Source organism: Equus quagga, chromosome 3, assembly GCF_021613505.1.
Source record: "Equus quagga isolate Etosha38 chromosome 3, UCLA_HA_Equagga_1.0, whole genome shotgun sequence".
NCBI classification, from domain to species: domain Eukaryota; kingdom Metazoa; phylum Chordata; class Mammalia; order Perissodactyla; family Equidae; genus Equus; species Equus quagga.
In genome coordinates this window covers 90,223,480-90,247,270 of record NC_060269.1, presented here as the reverse complement: position 1 = coordinate 90,247,270, position 23,791 = coordinate 90,223,480, and the positions used below count along the sequence as shown (strand labels likewise).

Here is a 23,791-nt window from a genome sequence, read left to right as displayed (position 1 = left end):
CAACCACCCTCGAAGAGAGAGGGAGGGGCGGTCAAGTGCTCGTCTTAAGGCCCCCGGCCTTTACGATTGGCTGCTGCGACACGACGTGGCCTGTGATTGGTCACGGCGTCAGGCGCAGCGCCCACGGAGAGGAAGGGTGGGCGCTCCGCGCTTTAAGAGCCCGCCTTTCTCGACAAATAAAGGTCGCCGCCGACGACTCAACGGGCGGAGCTAAATTTATCGTGATTCATGCTGTCGCGGGGACACCGAAAGTGGAGCCCCACGTAGCAAGAAGATGACCCGAAGTTGCTCGGCAGTGGGCTGCAGCACCCGGGACACCGTGCTGAGCCGGGAGCGCGGCCTCTCCTTCCACCAGTGCGTGAGAGCAGCCTCCGAGCTCTCTTAACTCTCAGCACGGCCAGGCGGGCAGTAGGCCAGGGCCGGGCGGGGTCGGGCGTCGTGCCGTCGACGTGACGTGGCGTGACGTGCGTAGCGTGGGCGGGGGAAGGGGACCGGGGAAGTTTGAGAGTCAATGCTGTTCCTGATCAGTGTTTAGCTCCAAGTTGCTGGTTGTTTCTCCTGGCGTCCCGCTTGCCTAATGGCTTTTAGCGAGTTACTCGGAAGGAGTCCTGCTTCCTTTGGGCCTTTTTATTATTTAGCGTGAGGAGACGGCAAGGGAGGGCAGTTCAGGAGAACTGCGGACGGCGTGCATTTCCATTAGGGTCTGTGGCTTATGAGCATGGGTACAGATCAGTTTTCACGAGTACTGCCTGTCATTGCAAGTTGTTCAGTGGTGTTAGCCGTGCCCTGCAAGGCCAGTCCGATTCTGCCTGGATCTGGTCATGGCAAGGAAGTTTCATTTGGCTCAAGAGTGAGGCAGATTTTCAAACTAATCTAATTTGAACTCACGTCTATGATCTAGACTGGTAAATAGGTCATTCAAATTAATGTCCAAGGCACAATGGGAAGTAGAAAAGTGGGTAAAACAGACCCTCACAGACTAAAAGAAATGTACGTCAGAAAGACATAGCCCATTAAGGTAATATGAGACGTAGATTTAACCCACTGACAAAGCCCTTTTATGAGATCAAAAACAGCCTTGTGGGACAGGTGGTATTTGAATTGGGCCTTGAACCTCACCTAGATTGTGGAAAGCAGGTGGGAGGAGGATAGCACTTAAATAGGAATAGCATGGGAAAACGTAAAGGGATGGAAAGTGCAGGTATAATGTAGAGGAGTGGGAAAAGTAGCTTAGAGACAAATTATTTTAAAAAATGTCAGGTTAAGGAATTTGATCTATGTCTGGTAGGCGTTTTGTTTTTTAAATAGGGCTGGTTCCTCCACCTAAGCTGTTATCATTGTATCCTTTCTTTCTCGGGGATTTTTTCCTGGCAATTAGTTCCTGTTCTTGTTGTTTTGAATTGCTGTCTCTACTGATTACTTCCCTAAATTCAGTGAGCATGCTCATATTACTTCCATTTTTAAACACACGCAAAAACTCGAGCCTCTGTGCACCGCTACACTACTACTCTCCTTCCCTCCGTAACCAGGCTCCTCAAACCGGGAGCATACACCTACTTCCCTAAATCCGCGTTGACTTCTCAATCTGCTGTAGCCAGATACCTGTCACCACTGCTCAAAAAAAAAGCATGAGCAAGGGTCACCAGTAATCTTGCCAAATCTAAATGAGCACTTCGAAGTCCTCTTGACCTGTTTTTAACTTTTAATCATATTAACCACTCCTCGAAACTCTCACCTCCCTTGGCTTTATGGACACATTCTCTCACTAGTTCTCTCCCTTTTCTCTAATTTCTTCCTCAGTTTTTTGCTGCCCTGCTTTTCCTGTGTCTTCTTCCTAGTTTTCTTAAATAGGAAAGAACTTATTTATTGCTTTTGTTTTATATATTGAGGACCAAAGTAAGACTTGCTTAATTTAAAAGAAAAAAAAAGTGATGCAGTTATTACAGTAGTCTCCTATGATTCTTCCAGACTGATTTCTTCCTCCTTCATTCCATTTTCCAGATTCTGGGAAATTGTTTTTCTAAAAATGCAAATGTTGTCATGCTGGTTCCCTGCAGGCAGGATTTTGATCCCTTGGGCTCTTAATGCCAAGCTCCGCTGTGAAGCCTTTCGTCATCCACCTGTCTTCCACCTGAATTCCGTTCCCTCTGTATTTCTATTATTGTACATGTGTGCTGAATTAAACAAACACATATCTATGTATGAATGGGAAGGAATCATTTTTGTCTTCCTGGCATGTAGAGAGTTGTAAGAAAAGCAGGAGAGAATAGAGACAGGAAAAGGAGTTAGAATACCATGGTGTTAGTCCTAGCAACAAGGTAGTATCCATCTGAAGTAACGGCTCAGCAAAAAGGTAATGTGGGAAGGAGAGAATTCGTCAGTTTGCCATTGTATAAAGCTGCCATCTTCAAACTTTTTAATCATGGAGCTCTGTCCGTAAAAAAGTTGAGTACGTGCCCCTGAAATATGCATAGTGATGTATAGATTACATATATGAAGTGATGCACTAGTACTTATTATCAAATACAAAAATTAAAGGATGGAGCAAAAAAATTATAAGAATAAATTCTAGTATTTTCGTCAGATCTCAATAAATGAGTACAGACTCCTGTGCTGGCCGCTAACCTAAAGAATGGATCCAAAACTTACTAGCTAGCATACAAGACTCTGTGATCTGGCATCTAGCTACCTCTCCAGCCCCTCTGTAATCACTCCGCTCTCAACCCTCTCAAGCCCTGAAATTAACTTATTTTTCAATGCTTTATCAGCCGCTAAGATCCCACTAGTTATTTTATATCTCTGTGTTTTTGTATCTGTTTGGAAGGGCCACTGTCTGCGTGGCAAACTCTTCAACTTGAGCTCCGATATTATCTCCTCTGAAGGCCTCCTCAACATCCCCCAGCACCATCACCAGAGCTGTGGAAGAAGTTGTAAGGACACAGGCAAGGGGCTCTAACTGAAAAGCCTGAGTCAAAATGACTCAAAATTGTGGAAACTTTTATTACAAGAATATTGGTGCTCTGTCAAACACATAAATGGCTAAATTCGAAGTGGGACTGGCAAGAAAAATTAAAATGACCCCTTGATGCGTTCTCTTTTTGTTGGTGTAAGGGGAGTAAGAAACAGTTTATTTCATAACCAAAGAAATATATGTATGATAATTTGGAAGAGTTTTTGCCCGAATTGTTGTAATATTTTCTATTTTTAAACTTTTAATTATGAAACATTTCAAACACACTAGCAGGCAAAAAATTATACATATAACAAACACCTGTGTACCTATCACTAGGATTAAGCAGATGTTAACATTTTGCCTTGTTTCAGATTTTTGTTTTCTTTAGAAGAGAATTAAGTTATAGGTATAGTTAAAGCCTTACCCTTCAGTCCTTTCTGTCCCTTTTCTTCAGGTAACCACTGACGAAGGGGTTTTGTTAGCTAATTCTATGGAAAGTATTTTATATTCAGGGAGCCAAAGGTAAATTTCTGTCGGTAGTGTAAAAAGGCATAGTCAACAGGAGAAAGAAAATGAATTCTGTATTACAGCATAAACCAGTTCTCCATTGTGTACAGTCATGCACTGTGCAAGAATGTTTCAGTCAATGACAGACCCCGTATACAACATACATTCAAGGCTAGGAAAAAGTGGTGCCTTTCAAAGCAAAATAGGAAAATGGAGTATAGGAAGTGTACTTGTTTTCTGCTGCTGAGTAACAAGTTTCCTCAAAATTGGGTGAAAACATTTATTATCTCATGTAATTTCTAAGGGTCAGGAATTCAAGGGTGGAGTAGCAGGGTGTTACAGGATGTTTCGTAAGAATGCAGTCAAAATGTTAGCCAAGACTGTGGTCATCTGAAGGCTTGACTGAGGCTGAAGAATCTACTTTCAAAAAGGCTCACATGGCCTTTGGCTGGAGGCCTCAGTTTCTTGCCAGGTGGACGTCTCCATAGGGCTGCTTATGACAGGCAGCTAACTTCCCCCAGAGAAAAATCACTCCTGAGAGAGAGCAAGGAGGAAGCCTCAGTGCCTTTTATGATCTAGTTTCATTGCCCACTGTCACTTCTGCTTTGTTTATATTCCGCAGGCAAATCACTAACTCCAGCCCACACTCAAGTGGAAGGAAATTAGGTTCCACACCTTGAAATGAGAAGTACCAAAGAATTTGTGGGCATAGTTTAAAATTGTCACAGGGAAGGAAAAGAAACACCTTTTAAATTTGACCAGATTCTGTTAAGCGTAGGCAGTGAAGACAAAATGTGGGATATTTAATATGAGAATTGCCACCACACAAATTGCAAAGAACAAAATCACTTAGAAACTGAACTTTTGGATTCAAAAAGATCAAAGAACTCTGAGAAATAAAATCACATTAAGTAAATTAAACTTTAACTGGACTTAATGTTTATATGAAGCAGTTAAATAATAAATGGATTCATGTAATAAATACTACTGTAGTATTAATAAAATATTTTCATGTTAATGGAACTTTAATATGATTGCTATAGATTTCCAACTGATACCATACAGCGCTCAAAATGGATCAGGGCTGTTAATCGTGTGGACCCCAGAAGCAAAAAGATTTGGATCCCAGGACCAGGTGCTATACTATGTTCCAAACATTTTCAAGAAAGTGACTTTGAGTCATATGGCATAAGAAGAAAGCTGAAAAAAGGAGCTGTGCCTTCTGTTTCTCTATACAAGGTACTTAAATCCAGGTGTAAACAAAACTAAATTTTACCAAGCCTTTAAAAATCAAGATAGCTCACGTGGCTGGAATTTACAGAGATTTAAAAAAAAGAACAACCACCTTAGGACTAAAATAAATCCAATAATAGATTTTAAGTGCTTAGAAAATTAGTTTTTGTCTTTTTAAAATCTATATGTAATAATAGTAATTCTGCTTTGGAGCTTTTTTAAAAATAAGGGTATAAATGCAAATCATGTCTAGACATAAATAAAGGTTACTAAACTGATCACAAAAATCAACTAGTGGATGTAAACAGCCTTAGAATTCAGATTTTTGTTTAAGTATGAGACAGTTTTCATAATATGTAGTTAGAAATTATCAACCCTTTTTTGGCTCTTCCCAACAATGTTACTGATCTTTGACCAAAAATGTACCTAATCATTAGCATTGATGTAGAAAGACATATATACAGAAAATAGAAAATTTTCTGTGAGTCAGTCACCAGTATTGGTGTTACACTCTTATGTTTCTTTTGATTGTTTTTATTTTATCCTTTTCCGCCTTAGCCACACTCTTGTACATGGCTAATTGCTGTCTGCGCAGTCTGCGATAGGCGTCTAACTGTTCTATGCTGACACTACCCTTCCTCACTCATTGGAGTCTCCCTCTCTTGGTATTGTTTTATCTCATCCCTTTATTGAGAAGAATATGTTAGTGTCAAATCCAAATTCATGAATTCCAAGAGCTTTCCGTTAATTGATTTGTGCATTTCTAACTGCTCTGAATTCTCTTTTTGAACCACATATACTTAAAACCACTGTTTATGTGATAAATTGACTTGCTCTCATGTTTTTGTGTAAAATCAATAATAGTTATTGTTTATTGAGGCCTACAATGGTCCTGGCATTGTAGTAGGAGATTTACATAAATTAACTTATTGTATCCTCAAAATAACTCTGTATTATTATCCACATTTTACAAATGAGGAGATGACGGATTGTAGAGGTTAAGTGACAGCTAACAAGTGAGGGAGCCGGGATTCGAACCCTGGTCAGTCTTAATTCCAAAGCCCATGCTCTGTCCACTATGCCTTCCTTTTTGCATGAATAACTTCCCTGTCCCCTCCATTAAACCACGTTGCTGCTGTTTCAAAGAACTACTCAAAACTCACTTCCACAAAGCCTTCGCCAATTACCACCTATCTCTAGTTAATTTCAGAAATTTTTAGCATCATGTTACGATTTCTGTAGAGATGCAAAAAAAATCCTGTTTACATTGTCTTGTGGACTATACATTTGAAAAAACTCAAAGATTATGACCTTTTTTTTTTTATAACTAACTCTCCACATCAACCAGGTGAGTGCTTTGCTTTCAGTGGTATTTTTATAGATAAGCTTCTGTGTGATAATTTCTAAAATAACCCTAGTTTTATATTTCTATCATAGGTTCTTCAAGGGGTACACCTTAAAGGTAAAGCAAGACAGAAAATCCTAAAACAGCCACTTCCTGATAATTCTCAAGAAGTTGCTACTGAGGACCACAACTACAGTTTAAAGAGGCCTTTGACAGTGGGTGCAGAGAAACTGGCTGAGGTGCAACAGATGCTACAGATGTCCAAAAAAAGACTTGTTTCTGTAAAAAACTACAGGATGATCAAGAAGAGAAAGGGTTTACGATTAATTGATGCCCTTGTAGAAGAGAAACTACTTTCTGAAGAAACAGAATGTCTGCTACGAGCACAGTTTTCAGGTTTGTTCCCCAATGACCTGTAATAGTTACAAAATAGCTCAATTTTTCTGAATATTTCTAAGTATTTACTCTGCTATTGCCTATGAAAATGTGCTTTTAGCTGACAAGTGAAAAGTCTCAGTGTCAGCAAGAAGAATGAAAAGTAATTGCCAAAATCCTTTTATGATTTTATAATTTTAAAAGTAATATATTCATTATAGAAAAAGCAAAGAAATATATAAATGATGAAAATAACACATAATCCTACTACCCAGAGATAAGATCATGTGGTATATACCATGTACTGTACTTTTTGTTTTTTATAATAGCACCCATTTTACTGCAAATTCTTTATAAACAATTGTAACTGCTACATAATTGATCACTAAAGTCTTTTCGCAGTGGAGTTGAATTAGATAATTTGCAAAATCCCTTTGAGCTTGAAAATTGGGTCTCCAAATCTTTTTCTAAAATATTCTATAGGGTATATATATATATTTCATTGAAAGACTACTTAGTCTTCCTTGTGAACCAGGATATTTGAAGAGGGGCAAAATAAGAATTGCCAACTTACTCTTTGATGAAAGGAGCAGAGATTTTGGATTTACATTCTGGTGAAAAGAATTAGGTCCTGTTTCTAGAAAAGAGTAGGTATCTCCAAAGGAGGAGAATATTTTGTTTTTCCACGACGGGCATAGAGGTGGTAAATAGGAGTCCCCACCAGGAACAGAGGATATTTTTTTCTCTCAATGGTAGGCAGTCTGTTCAATCTGAATAACACCCTATTCCCAGAAATGTTGCTTGTGTCTAATTGTCATCCTCAGATAAATGGTAACCAGGGAACAAAATAAAACAAATGAATGTCCTCATAATCCAGAGACTTAATTTTGTCCAGTTATTTCATTTTCTTTCCTATGTCTCTAAAAATCTCCACTCAGGCTGCCAGTAAATAGTGGTTCAAGTAGAAACTTTCTTCTTCCCTCTTTCTGATGAAATGATTCAAGGTGAACAAGATAAATTGGTCAAGAGGCCCTAAGATTGGATATTGACCTCTGAGCAAACTCAGTTAAAATGTGATTGTATTTATATTTGAATTTTGATGCCCAGTGAATTTTATATCCGAATGCTATAATCTGTACCTGAAAATATTACTGTACACATTCTTCATCACAGAGAATAAATAAATTTGTTTTCACAGATTTTAAGTGGGAGTTGTATAACTGGAGAGAAACAGCTGAGTACTCCACAGAAATGAAACAATTTGCGTGTACACTCTACTTGTGCAGTAGCAAAGTCTATGATTATGTAAGGAAGATTCTTAAGCTCCCTCATTCTTCCATCCTCAGAACGTAAGTGAGTTACTTTTTAGATGTTAAATAAAACAAATATTTTGTTCTTTTATTGCATTTTATACATTAAGGCCATTAGTATTCATCTTATTTAATTGTCCATTTTCTCTTTTTTAAAAACTTCTACCTTGTATTTGCATATTATCACAACAGTGATATTTTCACCAAAAAAAATGAAGATGTATAGTCTGATAAATTTTTTTCATCTTCTAGATGGTGGAGACACTCTGGATGATGAAATTAAAATCTTGAAATATTTGAATTTCTAGTACACTTCATTAGTTTTAGTATCTGACTATCCTAGAAAATCTAGAAGAGTTATAGATTGATACCATTGGGTTGAGGCAAAGCACAAAAATCTGCGTTTTCCGGAAGCACTGTAGTTGATGCCAATGCAGGTTGTTCAGGGACCAGTTTTCTTTTTCACTTATTTTGTTGAGGTCATAATGATTTATAACATGTACTTTCAGGCAAATATTATTTATCAGTTTCTGTATAGACTGCATCGTGCTGTCTACCAATAGTGTAATTTTTATCCATCACCATTTATATGTGACCCTTTCACCCACTGCCTAACCCCTTCCCCTCTTTAACCACTAATCTCTTCTCTTTATCCATGTGTCTGTTTATCTTCCACATATGAGTGAAATCATGCAGTGTTTGTCTTTCTCTGTCTGGCTTATTTCACTTAACATAATACCCTTAAGGGCCATCCATGTTATTGCAAGTGGGACGATTTTGTCTTTTTTTATGGCCGAGTAGTATTTCATTGTACATATATACACACATCACATCTTCTTTATCCAATCATCAGTCAGTGGGCACTTGGGTTGCTTCCACATCTTAGCTATTGTGAATAGTGCTGCAGTGAACATAGGGGTGCGTAAGTCTCTTTGAATTGTTGATTTCGAGTTCTTTGGATAAATACCCAGTAGTGGGATAGCTGGATCATGTCATATTTCTATTTTTAATTTTTTGAGAAATTTCCATACTGTTTTCCATAATGGCTGCACCAGTTTGCACTCCCTCCAGCAGTGCATAAAGCTTTCCTTTTCTCTACATCCTCTCCAACATTTGTTGTTTTTTGTCTTGGTAATTATAGCCATTCTGATGGATGTAAGATGATATCTTATTGTAGCTTTGATTTGCATTTCCCAGATAATTAGTGATGTTGAACATCTTTTCATGTGCCTATTGGCCATCTGTATATCTTCTTTGGAGAAATGGCAGTTCATATCCTCTACCCATTTTTTGATCAGGTTGTTTGTTTTGTTCTTGTTGAGATGCATGAGTTCTTTATATATTTTGGAGATTAACACCTTCTCGGATATGTGGTATGCAAATATTTTCTCCAAGTTGGTTGTATTTTCGTTTTGTTCATGGTTTCCTTTGCCTTGCAGAAGCTCTTTAGTCTGATGTAGTCTCATTTGTTTATTTTTTCTTTTGTTTCCCATGCCTGAGTAAAGATGTATTTGAAAAGATGCTTGCAAGACTCATGTCAAAGAGTGTACTGCCTATATTTTCTTCTAGGACTTTTATGGTTTCAGGTCTTACCTTCAAGTCTTTAATTCATTTTGAGTTAATTTTTGTGTATGGTGTAAGATAACGGTCTACTTTCATTCTTTGGCATATGACTGTCCAGTTTTCCCAACACCATTTATTGAAAAGACTTTCCTTTTTACATCATGTGTTCTTAGCTCCTTTGGCAAAGATTAGCAATTTGTACATTTGTGGTTTTATTTCTTGCTTTCAATTCTGTTCCATTGATCTGTGTGCCTGTTTTTGTGTGAGTACCATTCTGTTTTGATTACTATAGCTTTGTAGTATATTTTGAAGTCAAGGATTGTGATGGCTCCAGCTTTGTTCTTTTTTCTCAGGAGTGCGTTAGCTATTTAGGGTCTTTTGTTGTTTCATATAAATTTTAGGCTTCTTTGTTCTATTTCCATGAAGAATGTCATTGAGATTGGGATTGCTTTGAATCTGGAGATTGCTTTGGGTAGTATAGACATTTTAACTATGTTTATTCTTCCAATCCGTGAGGATGGAATATCTTTCCATTTCTTTATGTCATTTTTGATTTCTTTCAACAATGTTTTATAGTTTTCATTGTATAGGTCTTTCACCTCCTTGGTTAAATTTATTCCTAGATATTTTATTCTTTCTGTTGCGAGTCTAAATGGGATTGTATTCTTGAGTTCTCTTTCTGTTAGTTCAAAATGAGAGAACAGAAATGCAACTGTACTTTGTATGTTTATTTTGTACCCTGCAACTTTGCTGTAGTTGTTGGTTATTTCTAATAGTTTTCCAATGGATTTTTTTAGGGTTTTCTATGTATAGGATCGTGTCATCTGCAAACAGCAAGTTTTACTTCTTCCTTTCCAATTTGGATACCTTTTATTTCTTTTTCTTGCCTAATTACTCTGGCCAAAACCTCCAGTACTATGTTGAATAGGAGTGGTGAGAGTGGGCACCCTTGTCTTATTCCTTTTCTCAGAGGGATGGCTCTCAGTTTTTCACTGTTGAATATGATGTTGGCTTTGGATTTGTCATATATGGCCTTTATTATGTTGAAGTACTTTCCTTCTATACCCATTTTATTGAGAGTTTTTATCATAAATGGATTTGGATCTTGTCAAATGCTTTCTCTGCATCTATCCAGATGATTACGTGATTTTTATTCTTCATTTTGTTAGTGTAGTGTAACACATTGATTGATTTGCAGATGTTGAACCAACCCTGCCTCCCTGATATAATTCCCACTTGGTCATAGTGTATGATCCTTTTAATGTGTTGCTGTATTTGGTTTGCCAATATTTTGTTGAGAATTTTTGCCTCTATGCTCACCAGCAATATTGGCCTATAATTTTCCTTCTTCCTGGTGTCCTTGTCTGGTTTTGGCATCAGAATGACATTGGCCTCATAGAATGAGTTAGAAAACATTCTGTCTTCTTCAATTTTTTGGAATAGTTTGAGAAGGATAGGTAGGTATTAAATCTTCTTTGAATGTGTAGTAGAATTCTCCAGAGAAGCCATCTGGTCCTGGACTTTTCTTTTGGGGATGTTTTTGCTTACTCTTTCAGTCTCTTGTGATTGATCTATTCAGGTTCTCTATTTCTTTTTGATTATTCACTTTTGGGAGGATGTATGAGTCTGAGAATTGATCTATTTCTTCTAGGTTATCCAATTTGTTGGAATATAGTTTTTCATAGTATTCTCTTATAATCCTGAGTATTTTTGTGCTATCCATTGTAATTTCTCCTCTTTTATTATTTGTTCTTCAGTAATCCAGTGGTTGTTTACTCTCCACATATTTGTGACTTTTCTAGCTTTTTTCTTGTAGTTGATTTCTAGTTTCATAACATTGTGCTCACAAAAGCTGCTTGATACAATTGCAATCTTCTTAAATTTATTGAGGCTTGCCTTGTTTCCCAGCATATGGTCTATCCTTGAGAATGTTCCATGTGCACTTGAAAAGAAAGCATATTCTGCTCTTTTTAGATGGAGTGTTCTATACATATCTGTTAAGTCCATCTGGTCTTGTTTTTCATTTAAGTCCACTATTTCCATATTGATTTTCTGTCTGGGTGATCTGTCCATTAATGTAAGTGGGGTGTTGAGGTCCTCCACGATTATTCTGTTGCTGTTAATTTCTCCTTTTAGGTCTGTTAATAATTGTTTTATATACTTTGGTGCTCCTGTGTTAGGTGCATATATTTTCTTTTCTTTTTTTTTTTTTGAGGAAGATTAGCCCTGAGCTAACTACTGCCAGTCCTCCTCTTTTTGCCGAGGAAGACTGGCCCTGAGCTGACATCCGTGCCCATCTTCCTCTACTTTATATGTAGGACGCCTACCACAGCATGGCGTGCCAAGTGGTGCCATGTCTGCACCCAGGATCTGAACCGGCGAACCCCAGACTGCCGAGAAGCGGAACATGCGCACTTAACTGCTGCGCCACCGGGCCAGCCCCTAGGTGCATATATTTTCATAAGTGTTATGTCCCTTAGTGGAATGTCCCTTTTATCATTATGTACTTCCCCTCTTTGTGTCTCATTGCCTTTTTTGTCTGCGCTAAGTCTAGCAACACCTGCTTTCTTTTGTTTGCCATTAGCTTGGAGTATCATGTTCCATCCTTTCACTCTGAGCCTGTGTTTGTCTTTAGAGCTGGGATGTGTTTCCTGGAGACAGCATAGTGTTGCATCTTGATTTTTAATCCATCCTGCCACTCTGTGTCTTTTGATTGGAGAATTCAATCCATTTACATTTAGAGTGATTATTGATATATGAGGGCTTAATACTACCGATTTATCACTTGTTTTCTGGTTGTTCTGTATTTCCATTGTTTCTTTTCCATTGTATTTCTGACTGCCATTTCAGTTTGGTGATTTTCTGTAATGTTTTTTTCTTTATTTATGAAATGTGTCTCTGCTCTGATCTTTTGTTTAGTGGTTACCATGAGGTTTGTATAAGAGGTCTAGCATTGGGACTGGCCCATGGCATAATGGTTAAGATTGGTATGCTCTTCTTTGGTGGCCCAGGTTAATGGATTTGGATCCTTGGCGTGGACCTATACCACTCATTAGCCATGCTGTGGCAGTGACCCACATATAAAATGTGGAGGAAGGGGGCCAGCCTAGTGGCATAGTGGGTAAGTTTGTGCTCTCTGCTTCGGCAGCCTGGGGTTCCTGGGTTCGGATCCCAGCACAGACCTACACACCACTCATCAAGCCATGCTGTGGTGGCATCCCACATATAAAATATAGGAAGATTGGCGCATATGTTAGCTTAGGGCTAATCTTCCTCAAGGCAGTAGAGGAGATTGGCAACAGATGTTAGCTCACAAGTAACCTCAGCAAAAAGAAAAAGATCTTGTGGATGAGAGTCTGTTTTCTGATAGCCTCTTATCTCTATTAGCCTAAGCAGGTTCTTTCCCTTTCCTCCTCCCATTCTAAGTTAGTTATTATTGTCACAAATTATTCTGTTTTGTGTTGTGAGGTTGTGACTAGATTGAAGTGTTTATAGTTATTTTTGATGCTTTCCTTCCATTTATCTTTTATGTTATAATTAAGTGTTTGCTAACCTGTTCTGATAGAGAGCTGCCATTTTCTGATTTTGTCTATTTATCTCCTTGCTGAAGGCTTGGCAAACCTTTGCCTTTTTGTTTCAGGTATGAGGGCATCCTTAATCATTTCTTGTAAGGGAGGTCTAGTGATGATGAACTCTCTCAGCTTTTTTTATCTGAGAAAGCTTTTATTTCTCCATTGTATTTGAAGGATAATTTTGCTGGATAGAATATTCTTGGCTGAAAGTTTCTGTCTTTCAGTATTTTGAATATATCTTTCCAATCTCTCCTAGCCTGTAAGGTCTCCTCTGAGAACTCTGCTGAAAGCCTGATAGGGGTTCCCTTGTAGATTACTCTCTTCTGCCTTGCTGCCCTTAGTATTTTTTCTTTGTCATTGATTTTTGCCAGTTTTATTATTATATGCCTTGGAGAAGGTATTTTTGCATTGGTGTAATTAGAAGTTTTATTAGCGTCATATACTTTTAAGTCCAGTTCCTTCACCAACTTTGGGAAGTTCTCAGCTGTTATTTCTTTGAACAAACTCTCTGCTCCTTTCTCCCTCTGGGATAAATATAATCCTTATGTTGCATTTCCCAGTTGAGTTGATTATTTCTCATAGAATTTCTTCATTTTTTTTTAAGTCCTAGTTTTCTCCTACTCTATCTGAAATATTTCTATATTTCTGTCCTCTAAATCACTAACTCTGTCCTCCATAATATCAGCTCTGTTTTTCTTTTCATTTCTAAATTGTTTTTTATCTCATTCATGTGTTCTTTATCTTCAGAATTTATTGTTGTTTTTGTTTTTTTTAGAGTTTCAGTCTCTTTGGTGAGGTAGTCCTTATGCTCATTAATTTTATTTCTGAGCTCATTGAACTGTCTTTCTGAGTTTTCTTGTAACTTGTTGAGTTTCTTTATGACAACTATTTTGAATTCTCTGTCATTTAGATTGTAAATTTCTGTGACTTCCAGGTTGGTTTCTGGAGACTTGTCATTTTCCTCCTGCTCTGAAGTGTTACTGTCATTTTTCATGGTGTTTGATGAACTGATCCTTTGCCAGGTCGTGGTAGTAGTATCAGGTCGCTGCCTCTTGGAGGGTGGGCAAGAGCTGTGTTTTCTGAGCCTGCCACGTCTGGTGGAAGTTGTCTCAGTAGCGCTCATCTACTTTTGCCTGCTGGCTGCAGCTGCTTGGCATGTCACACACACACATGCAGGTGCTCTGCTGTGGAACCACTGCCTAGGCCAGGCAACAGCTGATCTGGTGCAGTAGGCAGGAAGGGAGGGGCGCTTTCTTTTTCATGTACAGGCCCGCTTTGTGTACATGGCAGTTATCTGGGCTGCTCTGCTTGGTGGAGGCACCCACCTGGTGGCTAAGCCAAGCCACTCAGTGTGGAGCATTCCTGCACTCTGGCTGCAACTCCAAAAGCATTTGTGCACAGTCCTGCCAGCCCCACACCTCCTTTTAAAGTCATGTGCAGCTACTCTGTGAAGACCTGTGACCTAGATCACTGCCACTGGGGAGGGGGAGGGGATCCACTCACCTTCTTCCACTGCTTCCCAGGGATCCATACCCCCACCTTGAGATGTATGGCTGCGTGGATCTTTCAGATGTGCTGTTGTGCTTTGTAAGGAATCTTCTCTTGGTTAACACATGTCCGTTTGGTTGTAACTTAGCAAGGAGAGACTAAGGAACAACTCATTCCTCCATGATGTTGACATCACAGCTTGGCAGTTTTACTGTTTTTTATCTCTGGTTTTACATACTGCTTTTCGTTTTTATTTATTTATTTGCTTAAACAACAGAAATTTATTGTGTCACAGTTCTGGAGGCTGGAAGTCCAAAATCAAGGTTAGTTCCTTTGAGGGTTCTGAGGAAATGGTCTGTTCCATGCCTCACTCCTTGGCTTGTAAATGGTGGTTCTCCTTCCAGTGTCTCTTTACATCATCTTCCATTATGCATGTGTGTTTCTGTGTCCAAATTTCCTCTTTTTATGACAACAGTCATGGAGGATTAGGATTCACCCTAATGACCTCGTTTTAACTTGATTACCTCTGTAAAGCCCTATCTCCAAATAAGGTCACATTCGGTGGTATTGAGGATTAGGACTGTAATGTATCTTTTTTGATGGACAAAATTAAACCCATACAAGTCACTTTCCTGCTGCATAAGCCTCCCAGTTACCATCACACTAAAGGCCAACTCCTCTCTGTGGCTTACTGCGCTTCCTGTGATGTGGCTTCTGCTGGGCTCTCCAGCTCATCCCTTGCCTCCTTCCCTGCCCTCTTGTATTCTCTGCTCCAGTTGTAAGGCATTCCTTGCTTCTTCTCACCTTAGGGACTTACTATCCCTTCTGTCTGAAATGCCCGTTCTCCCTGTCTGTCTGTCAGTCCTGGTGATTAGTCCTCACTCTTCAGGCTCAAATTAGTAGCACGTTGTTTCAGAAGCCTGGCCTGCTGTTCTTCCACCAGTTCTGGATTAGGTGCCCCTCTCAGACACACAATACAGAACTGAATCTTAGTATACTTAACAGTGTCTTCCCCACTGAACTGTGAGCTGCCCAACATGAGGTCTGCATCTACTTCTTTGTTATAGCACCACCCCCTGCTGTGGTGCCTGGAACACAGTGGTCCCTTGATAAATATTTGTGAATGAGAGAATGCCTGAGTGGTGGACCTCAAGTCGCTGTAGAAAGAGCAGCACTCCATTTAATTCACTGTGGATGGGGCAGAGACGAGCCAGGAATGGCAGGAGCCTTCTCTCCTAGAGGGTGACTCTTGGTTTCTTATTGCCTCAACTTTAAAATAGACTCATAGGGGCTCGCTAAGCTGAAGAAACTCTTAGAGATCAAGTACTCCAACTCCCTCATTTAAAAAAAGCGAAATTGAGGCCTGGTGGGAGGAAGGACCTCAATTATCATGACATTGTTTTTTTCCATTTTGTGGGAAACATCTTTTTTTTGTTTAAATTGAGATGTAGTTGACATATAACATTATATTAGTTTCAGGTGTGCAACAAAATTTTTTTTGTATATATTGCAGTATGATCACCACAATAAATCTAGTTAACATCCATCACACACACAGTTATAATTCCCTTTTTCTTGTGATTAGAACTTTTAAGATCAACTCTCTTGCAACTTTCAAATATGCAATATGGTATTGTTAAGTATAGTCACTGTACTGCACATTACATCCCCTTTTTAAAAAAATGAATGAGAATTTTCCTCCACACACGCTATTAAAATAATACTACTAATGAAAAATTTAGAAATGAGAGAAAAGGAAGGAAAATTCATTAATTGTTCCTCTACGTTATGTGTAAATAATTTTTATTAATATTTATGGAATTTCCTTCCAGTCTTTTTTCTGTGCTTAGATTTACTAGTTTTTTACATAGTCATGATCTTTACTAGCTGGATAATATCAGGTAGTCATACCCTACTTCACTTGGACATTCTCCAACTATTAGACATTTCTATTGTTTCTATTTTTAGTTGTAACTGCTATTTCATATATTGAGAGGAACATTTGTCTATAGGCTTATTTGCTCTGATGTGACTTAACCATTTAGACTAGATATTATACTTAGTTATAAATGTCTACTTTCTGCTAAGAGACATTTTTGTAGACAGTTATTTCCTCCTACACCTGTTTAGTCAAGTTTTCTCCTCTGCACTGGTTTTAAAGCATTACTTACTTGTTTTACACTGTGGTTTATGAGACATTTCATATGACTTCTCATCTGTTTCTTTTTTTTCATGGTTTTCTTCATTTCCTATAGTTCTGCATCAACTCCTGGATTAAATCGTCCCTGACACTTCCAGCTCACACTGATCTTTTCTCTCTTTGTGTCATTTTGCATCTTGTAACCTTTGCTATGACATTATCTATTTAGATATACAATCTTAGTACTCAAAAAGTTGTTTCTTTGGGTACTTCATCTGAAACTAAGGTACCTATTTACTGTGATAGTAATACATGCTTGTTATAAAACATTCAAACAATATGTAAGTATATAAATACCGAAAGTGAGAAATATTTATACTTCGGTTCCCCTAATCTCACAAAATAACCACTGTTAGCAGTTAGATATCTATTCTCCCAGACTTTAAAAAAAAATCTATTTATCAACAAAATTTTGTTTTAATGGCCATCTGTTATTCCAATATATTGTAAGTACCTGGATTTTATCCTAAAAAGTCCTAACCGTCAAAGATATTTGTATTTGATTACATTTCCATTAATTTTCCCATTTAAAATGTTATATTTATTTTTAGTACATCTCTGCTTAAGTTTGGATCTCTACATTATTATATTTAATATTCACTTATTCAATAAATATTTATTGATCAGGAGTAGCCAGTGAGGCAGGAGGAAAACCGGGAGACTATGAGGCTTGGAAGCCAAGTGTAGAAAGTATTTCAAGGAGATATTAGTTCACTATGTCAGATGCTGCTGGGAGATCAAGAAAGATGAGGACATTGGACTTTTGCAAGATGGAGGTCATTGACAAACTTGACAGAAGCAGTTGCAGTGCAGTAGTGGAGAAGTAAGCCTGGCTGAAGTGGGATTAAGAGAGACTGGAAGGCAAGGAAGTAGAGACAGTGATTATGGACTCGTTCAAGGAGTTTTGCTCTGAAGAGAGCAGAAAAATAGGTGTGAATGTAGACGGGAACATGGATGGAGGGGGCAGTGTTTGTTGCGATGGCAGATGTCCCAGCATGTTTGCATGCTCATGGGAATGATGTAGTAGAGAGCAGAAAATTGCTGATGCACAAGAGAAAGGATAATTGCAGGAGGTTATCATCTAGCACCGCTGTGGAGAGAGGTCTGGCCTTAATTAAGAGCAGGGACAGTTCATTCATTGAAACAGGAAGAAAGGCAGAGATACACATTCCATAGGTTAACAGATTTGGGGATAGGAAAATGAGTTTTTATGTGATTGCTTCTGTTTTCTCAGTGATATAAAGTTAAGGGCTGAGAGGTAGGGAAGGAGAGTCATTAGCAGTTTGGGGAGAAAGGAGAAAATGTGAATATTTTTTTTTTCCCTCCAGGATGATGGAGGGACACAGACAATGACAGAGCCATCGGCATGATGGCTCTTAAGCGCTGTATTCTTCCCAGGCAGTTTCAAGCCACCCAGCTGACTCCATATAATCATTCCCTTAACTAAGCTGTTCTTTAATTTAAAATATCATGTTGATGAGAATGTATATTATATAATTAATTTCTTATGAATGTTGAGTCCATTTATTCCAATACATGCATACATAAATTCTTCTCTGCATCCTACTCCTAGGAATTGCATAAATGACATAAATATGTATATGGACCTATGTCGTGGTGCTGTTTATATTGTCTAAAAAATGGAAATGCCCCAAATGTCTTTCAATTCAGATTGGTTAAATTATTTATGGTTTAATGATACTGTGGTATACTATGTATTTAAAATGTTGTAGGTCTCCAGCTGGCCTGTTGGTGTAGTGGTTAAGTTCATGTGCTCTGCTTTGGCGGCCCAGGGTTCACAGGTTTGGATCCCAGGCGCAGACCTACCCACCACTCATCAAGCCATGCTGCGGTGGCATCCCACATAAAATTGAGGATGATTGGCACAGATTTAGCTCAGCAACAATCTTCCTCAAGTGAAAAAAGGAAGATTAGCAAGATGTTAGCTCAGGGCCAATCTTTCTCACACACACACACAAAATATTTGTAGGTCAATAGTTAGGGACGTGTAAAAATATGTCTTTAACATTACTATTAAGTAAAAAAACCAGATTCAGTATAATTTTTGAAAATTATATCTAGGTATATATACATAAAGATATCTGGAAGAATGTCCCTGAGATATTCACAGTGATTTTTACTTCCTTTTTTGAACTTTTCTGTATTGTTTCACTTAAAAAAAAAGAATGTGTTGTTTTTTTACAATCAGAAAAAAATTTTTTTCATTTTGAAGTGGTAAAAGGTTTAAGACAGAAATCAATCACTTCCCTACAGTTCTAACTCACAGACTTGGTTTGGGTATTTCTATTGTCAGTTACAAAAACTTTAAAAAATAAACCAACAAGTCTACATATTTTTCTCCCTGATGTTCAAGACATCATTCTAGTAGCTCTGGACATTAAGATACGATTTAGATTTCCATTTAAAAATCAAGCTCACCAGAACATAAGTTTTTCTAACCTATTTATAATAAAATTTTTACATCTTAGAGGTGTTAAGTAACTTCATTACATGCTTAATGCATGTGCAATACAGTTAGCATCTTTGGTGTTCACTTGAGAATCCTAATGTAAAAGAATAAATTTTAAACAATTACTTAAAATTTGGTAACACATTTGCAAAGAGTTTTCAACATACTCGTGGGCCGTAGCACCCTGGTGGAGAGCCACTATACTGTTTTCTCATTTTCTTACTATTTTGTCCTATTTTAAAATATAAACTGATTAATACTTTTGTCTCCTAAATAGATTATAAGCTACTTATAGTCACAATTTGTCTTTTGCATGCTGTAATTGCAAACCCATTAGTGAATCTTGAAATCAATTTAGTGGGTGATAGTTGGCATTAAATTATATATGGTAATGCACTGCATAACGACGTTTTGGTCAAGGATGGACTGCGTGTATGACAGTGGTCCCATAAGGTTGGTACCATATAGCCTAAGTGTGTAGTAGGCTTGTACCATCTGGGTTTGTGTAAGTAAACTCTGTGATGTTTGCATGATGACGAAATCGCCTAATGATGTGTTTCTCAGAATGTATCCCCATCAGGGGATACATGACTGTATATACACATACGTGTGTGTGTCTGTATGTGTATACATATAAAAGTGTGTGGCATGTATTAAGGGTAAATTCTGTTTATGAAACTTCTAGGTGCAGCAAAATATTTGGATAGCCCTGTCCTGAAATACTTAGGGAAGTACATTAAAAATCTTAATTAAATAGGTCACTTGTCCAGGAAGAAACCTTGGCAGTGTAGAATATAGCCCCTAAATCAGAATTTTAACCCCTAAAAAGTCATTTGAGTTACAAAAGTAAACTTCAGTTATGATGAACACCTCAGTCTCTACCTCAAAATCCTAAATTCAGTCTTGTTTTAGACAATTATTAAACTTGGCTGTTTCCTTTCCTGATCTACAACAATTAGAGTTAGAACTGAGTGAAGAGGATTCTGCAGAGAGACACTAACAGTAATAGGAAAGAACAGTCAGCAGTCCGGGAAGGGCAGGGGTACTATGAGGGAGCACCTAAGGTAGGAGTGTAGGCACTGTGTATAGGGGCAAACAGACGCAGACGCATGAATTGACCCTAGGGCAGGATTTTGAGGCCGGAAGGGGCAGTGAGGAAGGCACCTACCAGGACAGCGGGGGTGCTGGGTTTCACATTTCTGCATAACTAGCAGCACAATAAGGGCAAAGTGGTTAACTTCTCCCTCTCTCCCAGTTTCCTAATCTATAAAATGAGGTGGATGTACCAGATCTTCTCAAAGTTTCCTTGCCCTTCAACAGTTTTCTCCTTTCATTGAATTTACAGGTAAGACTGGTTTATGATCTAAATTATAAACACAGCAACTAGACGAGACTGGGTAATTGATTTGTATACTTTTTAAAGAAGTAAATGAGAAATTAAAAATTATTTTGTGGTATGTTCATACCTTAATATACTATGTGTTTCTAAGTCTCTCTATTGTCTTACTATTTTATGGTTACTATGTGAATACATGCTTGAAAATGTAGAATTTAGCTACTTATATTTGGGCTTTATTTCTATGGGGATTTGACACTACTTTAGTACCATTGAAGGCATTTTCTCTTTTTTATTTTGTCTTTTGAATTTTATATATTTCATTTTTTATATTTTTTAGATGGTTATCCAAATGCAAACCCAGTCCAGGTTTCAACAGCAACGTTTTTTCTTTTCTTCAACAAAGAGTAGAGAATGGAGACCAGCTCTATCAATATTGTTCGCTGATAATAAAAGGTATATCTCTCAAACAACAACTTCAGTGGGACCCCAGCAGTCACCATTTGCAAGGGTTTATGGACTTTGGTCTCGGCAAACTTGATGCTGATGAAACGCCACTCGCCTCAGAAACCATTTTGTTAATGGCAGTGGGTATTTCTGGTCATTGGAGAACACCTCTTGGTTATTTTTTTGTAAACAAGGCCTCTGGATATTTGCAAGCTCAGCTGCTTCGTCTGACTATTGGCAAACTGAGTGACATAGGGATCACAGTTCTGGCTGTTACGTCTGATGTTACAGCCCATAGTGTTCAGATGGCAAAAGCATTGGGGATACTTATTGATGGAGACAACATGAAGTGTACGTTTCAGCATCCTTCATCTTCTAGTCAACAGATTGCGTACTTCTTTGATTCTTGCCACTTGCTCAGATTAATAAGAAATGCCTTTCAGAATTTTCAAAGCATTCAGTTTATTAATGGCACGGCACATTGGCAGCACCTTGTGGAGTTAGTAGCACTAGAAGAACAGGAATTATCAAATATGGAAAGAATCCCAGGAAAACTTGCAAATTTGAAAAACCATGTACTGAAAATGAATTGTGCTGCCCAGCTCTTCAGTGAGAGTGTGGCCAGTGCGTTAGAATGCCTGCTGTCGTTAGGCCTGCCTCGTTTTCAAAACTGTATTGGTACCATCCATTTTGTACGCTTAGTTAACAATCTGTTTGACATTTTTAATAGTAGGAACTGTTATGGAAAGGGACTTAAAGGTCCTCTTTGGCCTGAAACTTATAGTAAAATTAATCATGTGTTAATTGAAGCCAAGACTATTTTTGTTACATTGTCTGACACTAGCAATAATCAAATAATTAAAGGTAAGCGGAAACTAGGATTCCTGGGATTTTTGCTTAATGCTGAGAGCTTACAATGGCTCTACCAAAATTATGTTTTCCCAAAGGTCATGCCTTTTCCATATCTTCTGACTTACAAATTCAGTCAAGATCATTTGGAGTTATTTCTAAAGATGCTCAGAAAGCTATTAGTGACCAGTTCTCACCCTACCTGCATGGCATTCCAGAAAGCTTACCATAATTTGGAAACCAGATACAGATCGCAAGATGAAGTTTTTCTAAGTGAAGTAAGCATCCTTGACATTTCACTTGCTCAAAGGACAGATTTGGCCCTTTGGACCATTCAGCATCAGTATGGTGTCAGCGTTACAAAGACTCCTTTTCACAAAGAGGATATTTGCCAAGACTGGTCTGATTGTTCGCTAAGTGAGGCACTCGTAGACCTGTCAGAGCATAGGCGAAATCTCACCTGTTGTGCTGGTTATGTTGCAAATAAGTTATCGGCTCTTTTAACCTGCGAGGACTGCATCAGTGCCCTGTATGCGTCGGATCTCCGAGCTTCTAAAATTGGGTCACTCTTGTGTATTAAAAAGAAGAATGGTTTGCATTTCCCTTCAGAAAGTCTATGTCGAGTCATAAATATTTGTGAGCGAGTTGTAAGAACCCACTCAAGAATGTCAGTTTGTGAATTACTTCCTAAACAGAAGGAATTGTATCTTCAACAGAAAATATTCTGTGAGCTTTCTGGGCATATTTATCTTTTTGTAGATTTAGATGAGCATCTCTTTGATGGAGAAGTGTGTGCCATCAATCACTTTATCAAGTTACTAAAGGATATAATAGTCTGTTTCTTAAAGATCAGAGCTAAAGATGTAGCTCAGTATCCTTTGAAACACCATTCAGAAAGAACTGAAATGAAAACTTTTTTAAGAAAACACTGGTCATCTTTACAGGATTACAGAATTTCACGTTTTGCTAATACCAGTAAATTCAGGCATTTGCTAAGTAATGATGGCTATCCATTCAAATGAGGGACCTAAAATATATTAAAATTTTTATTTTATTAATAATTGGTCAACATTTATTTTAAAGTTCAACTTACCGTATTTTATAAATTGACTATTCTGCACAGTGGACAAGTGTGCAGTTCTGACTTACAAGAATTTCTAATAATGCATTTTATAAAATCTGCTCATACTCTGGTGTGCCCTGCAGCATTTCAGAGTTACCCAAAATGGAGAAAGCAATAAGTCAGTAGGAGCAGACTAGCCAACAGGTGCTGCCTTTGAATTTAGTACTGTAAGACTGAGTAATGTGACCCGACATAACTTTTAATTGTTCAGTCTGCTTTAAAAACGAGAGAATAAAGACAACTAAGAGTCATCAAAACCTTGACTCCTTTTATAAACAGACTACATTCCCTAAAAGAGCTTTGGTTTACAGCTCATGAGAATGTTGACAGGGCCTGCCCGGTGGCGCAGCAGTTGAGTTCACACACTCCACTTGAGTGGCAAAGGTTTTACTGGTTCAGATCCCAGGCACGGACCTACTTACTGCTTGTCGAGCCGTGCTGTGGGAGGCGTCCCACATATAAAATAGAGGAGGATGGGCATGGATGTTAGCTTGGGGCCAGTCTTCCTCAGCAAAAAGAAAAAAGAGGAAGATTGGCAGCAGATGTTATCTCAGAGCTAATCTTCCTAAAAAAAAATGTTGACAGAACACCTAAAAAACCTTGAATATAGTTTTTGCTTACATATGAAAATTAAGATGGGTTTGAAAATTAGGTTAAAATAAAAGATCACATACCACAAAAATCCCTTTACCCAGGTACCCTAAAATACTTATACTTAGGCTTTAGCAGGCAGAAGGTAAACACATGAGCCATGAGATGGTTCCTTGTGCTGCAACCAAGCTGGGGAATGTAATCTGGCAAGTATGTCGGTGGTATCATTTTCACAATCCATTGTCCCTGGACTTCAAAATATTACTTTTGAATAATAGAGTGGATGTTTACTTGATTCTTATTGGAAGAGCCCAATGCTCATCAGAGAATGAGAAGCCTTTATTTCAACTTCTGAAGTCTACTTGTGTTTAAGGCTAAAATAATGAAACATTTTCAGTGTTGAATGAATAATGGAATTTCATAGCACAT

At 38.1% G+C, this 23,791-nt stretch overlaps 1 protein-coding gene across 2 annotated transcripts; it reads left to right on the top strand.

The window, feature by feature from the left end:
• Window positions 1-11: 11 nt before the first annotated feature.
• THAP9 (THAP domain containing 9) lies at window positions 12-23,203 on the top strand. Of its 2 annotated transcripts, XM_046656686.1 has the most exons (5): window positions 12-354; window positions 4,504-4,699; window positions 6,131-6,434; window positions 7,612-7,762; window positions 20,693-23,203. In XM_046656686.1, exons 1-5 carry the CDS (start codon window positions 275-277, stop codon window positions 22,668-22,670), a joined length of 2,709 nt encoding a protein of 902 aa, XP_046512642.1. In that variant the 5' UTR covers window positions 12-274; the 3' UTR covers window positions 22,671-23,203. The 2 variants fall into 2 exon arrangements, with proteins under 2 accessions (XP_046512642.1, XP_046512643.1); XM_046656687.1 differs by lacking the exon at window positions 4,504-4,699 and having other exon boundaries at window positions 246-354.
• Window positions 23,204-23,791: the final 588 nt, after the last annotated feature.

Excerpts from the sequence above, each read along its gene's own strand:
- THAP9 (XM_046656686.1), top strand. The coding sequence starts at position 275 with ATGACCCGAAGTTGCTCGGCAGTGGGCTGCAGCACCCGGGACACCGTG. Across the intron at positions 355-4,503 it reads CGCGGCCTCTCCTTCCACCA|ATTTCCAACTGATACCATAC; the intron begins GTGCGTGAGAGC and ends TGATTGCTATAG. Across the intron at positions 4,700-6,130 it reads CTTCTGTTTCTCTATACAAG|GTTCTTCAAGGGGTACACCT; the intron begins GTACTTAAATCC and ends TTTCTATCATAG.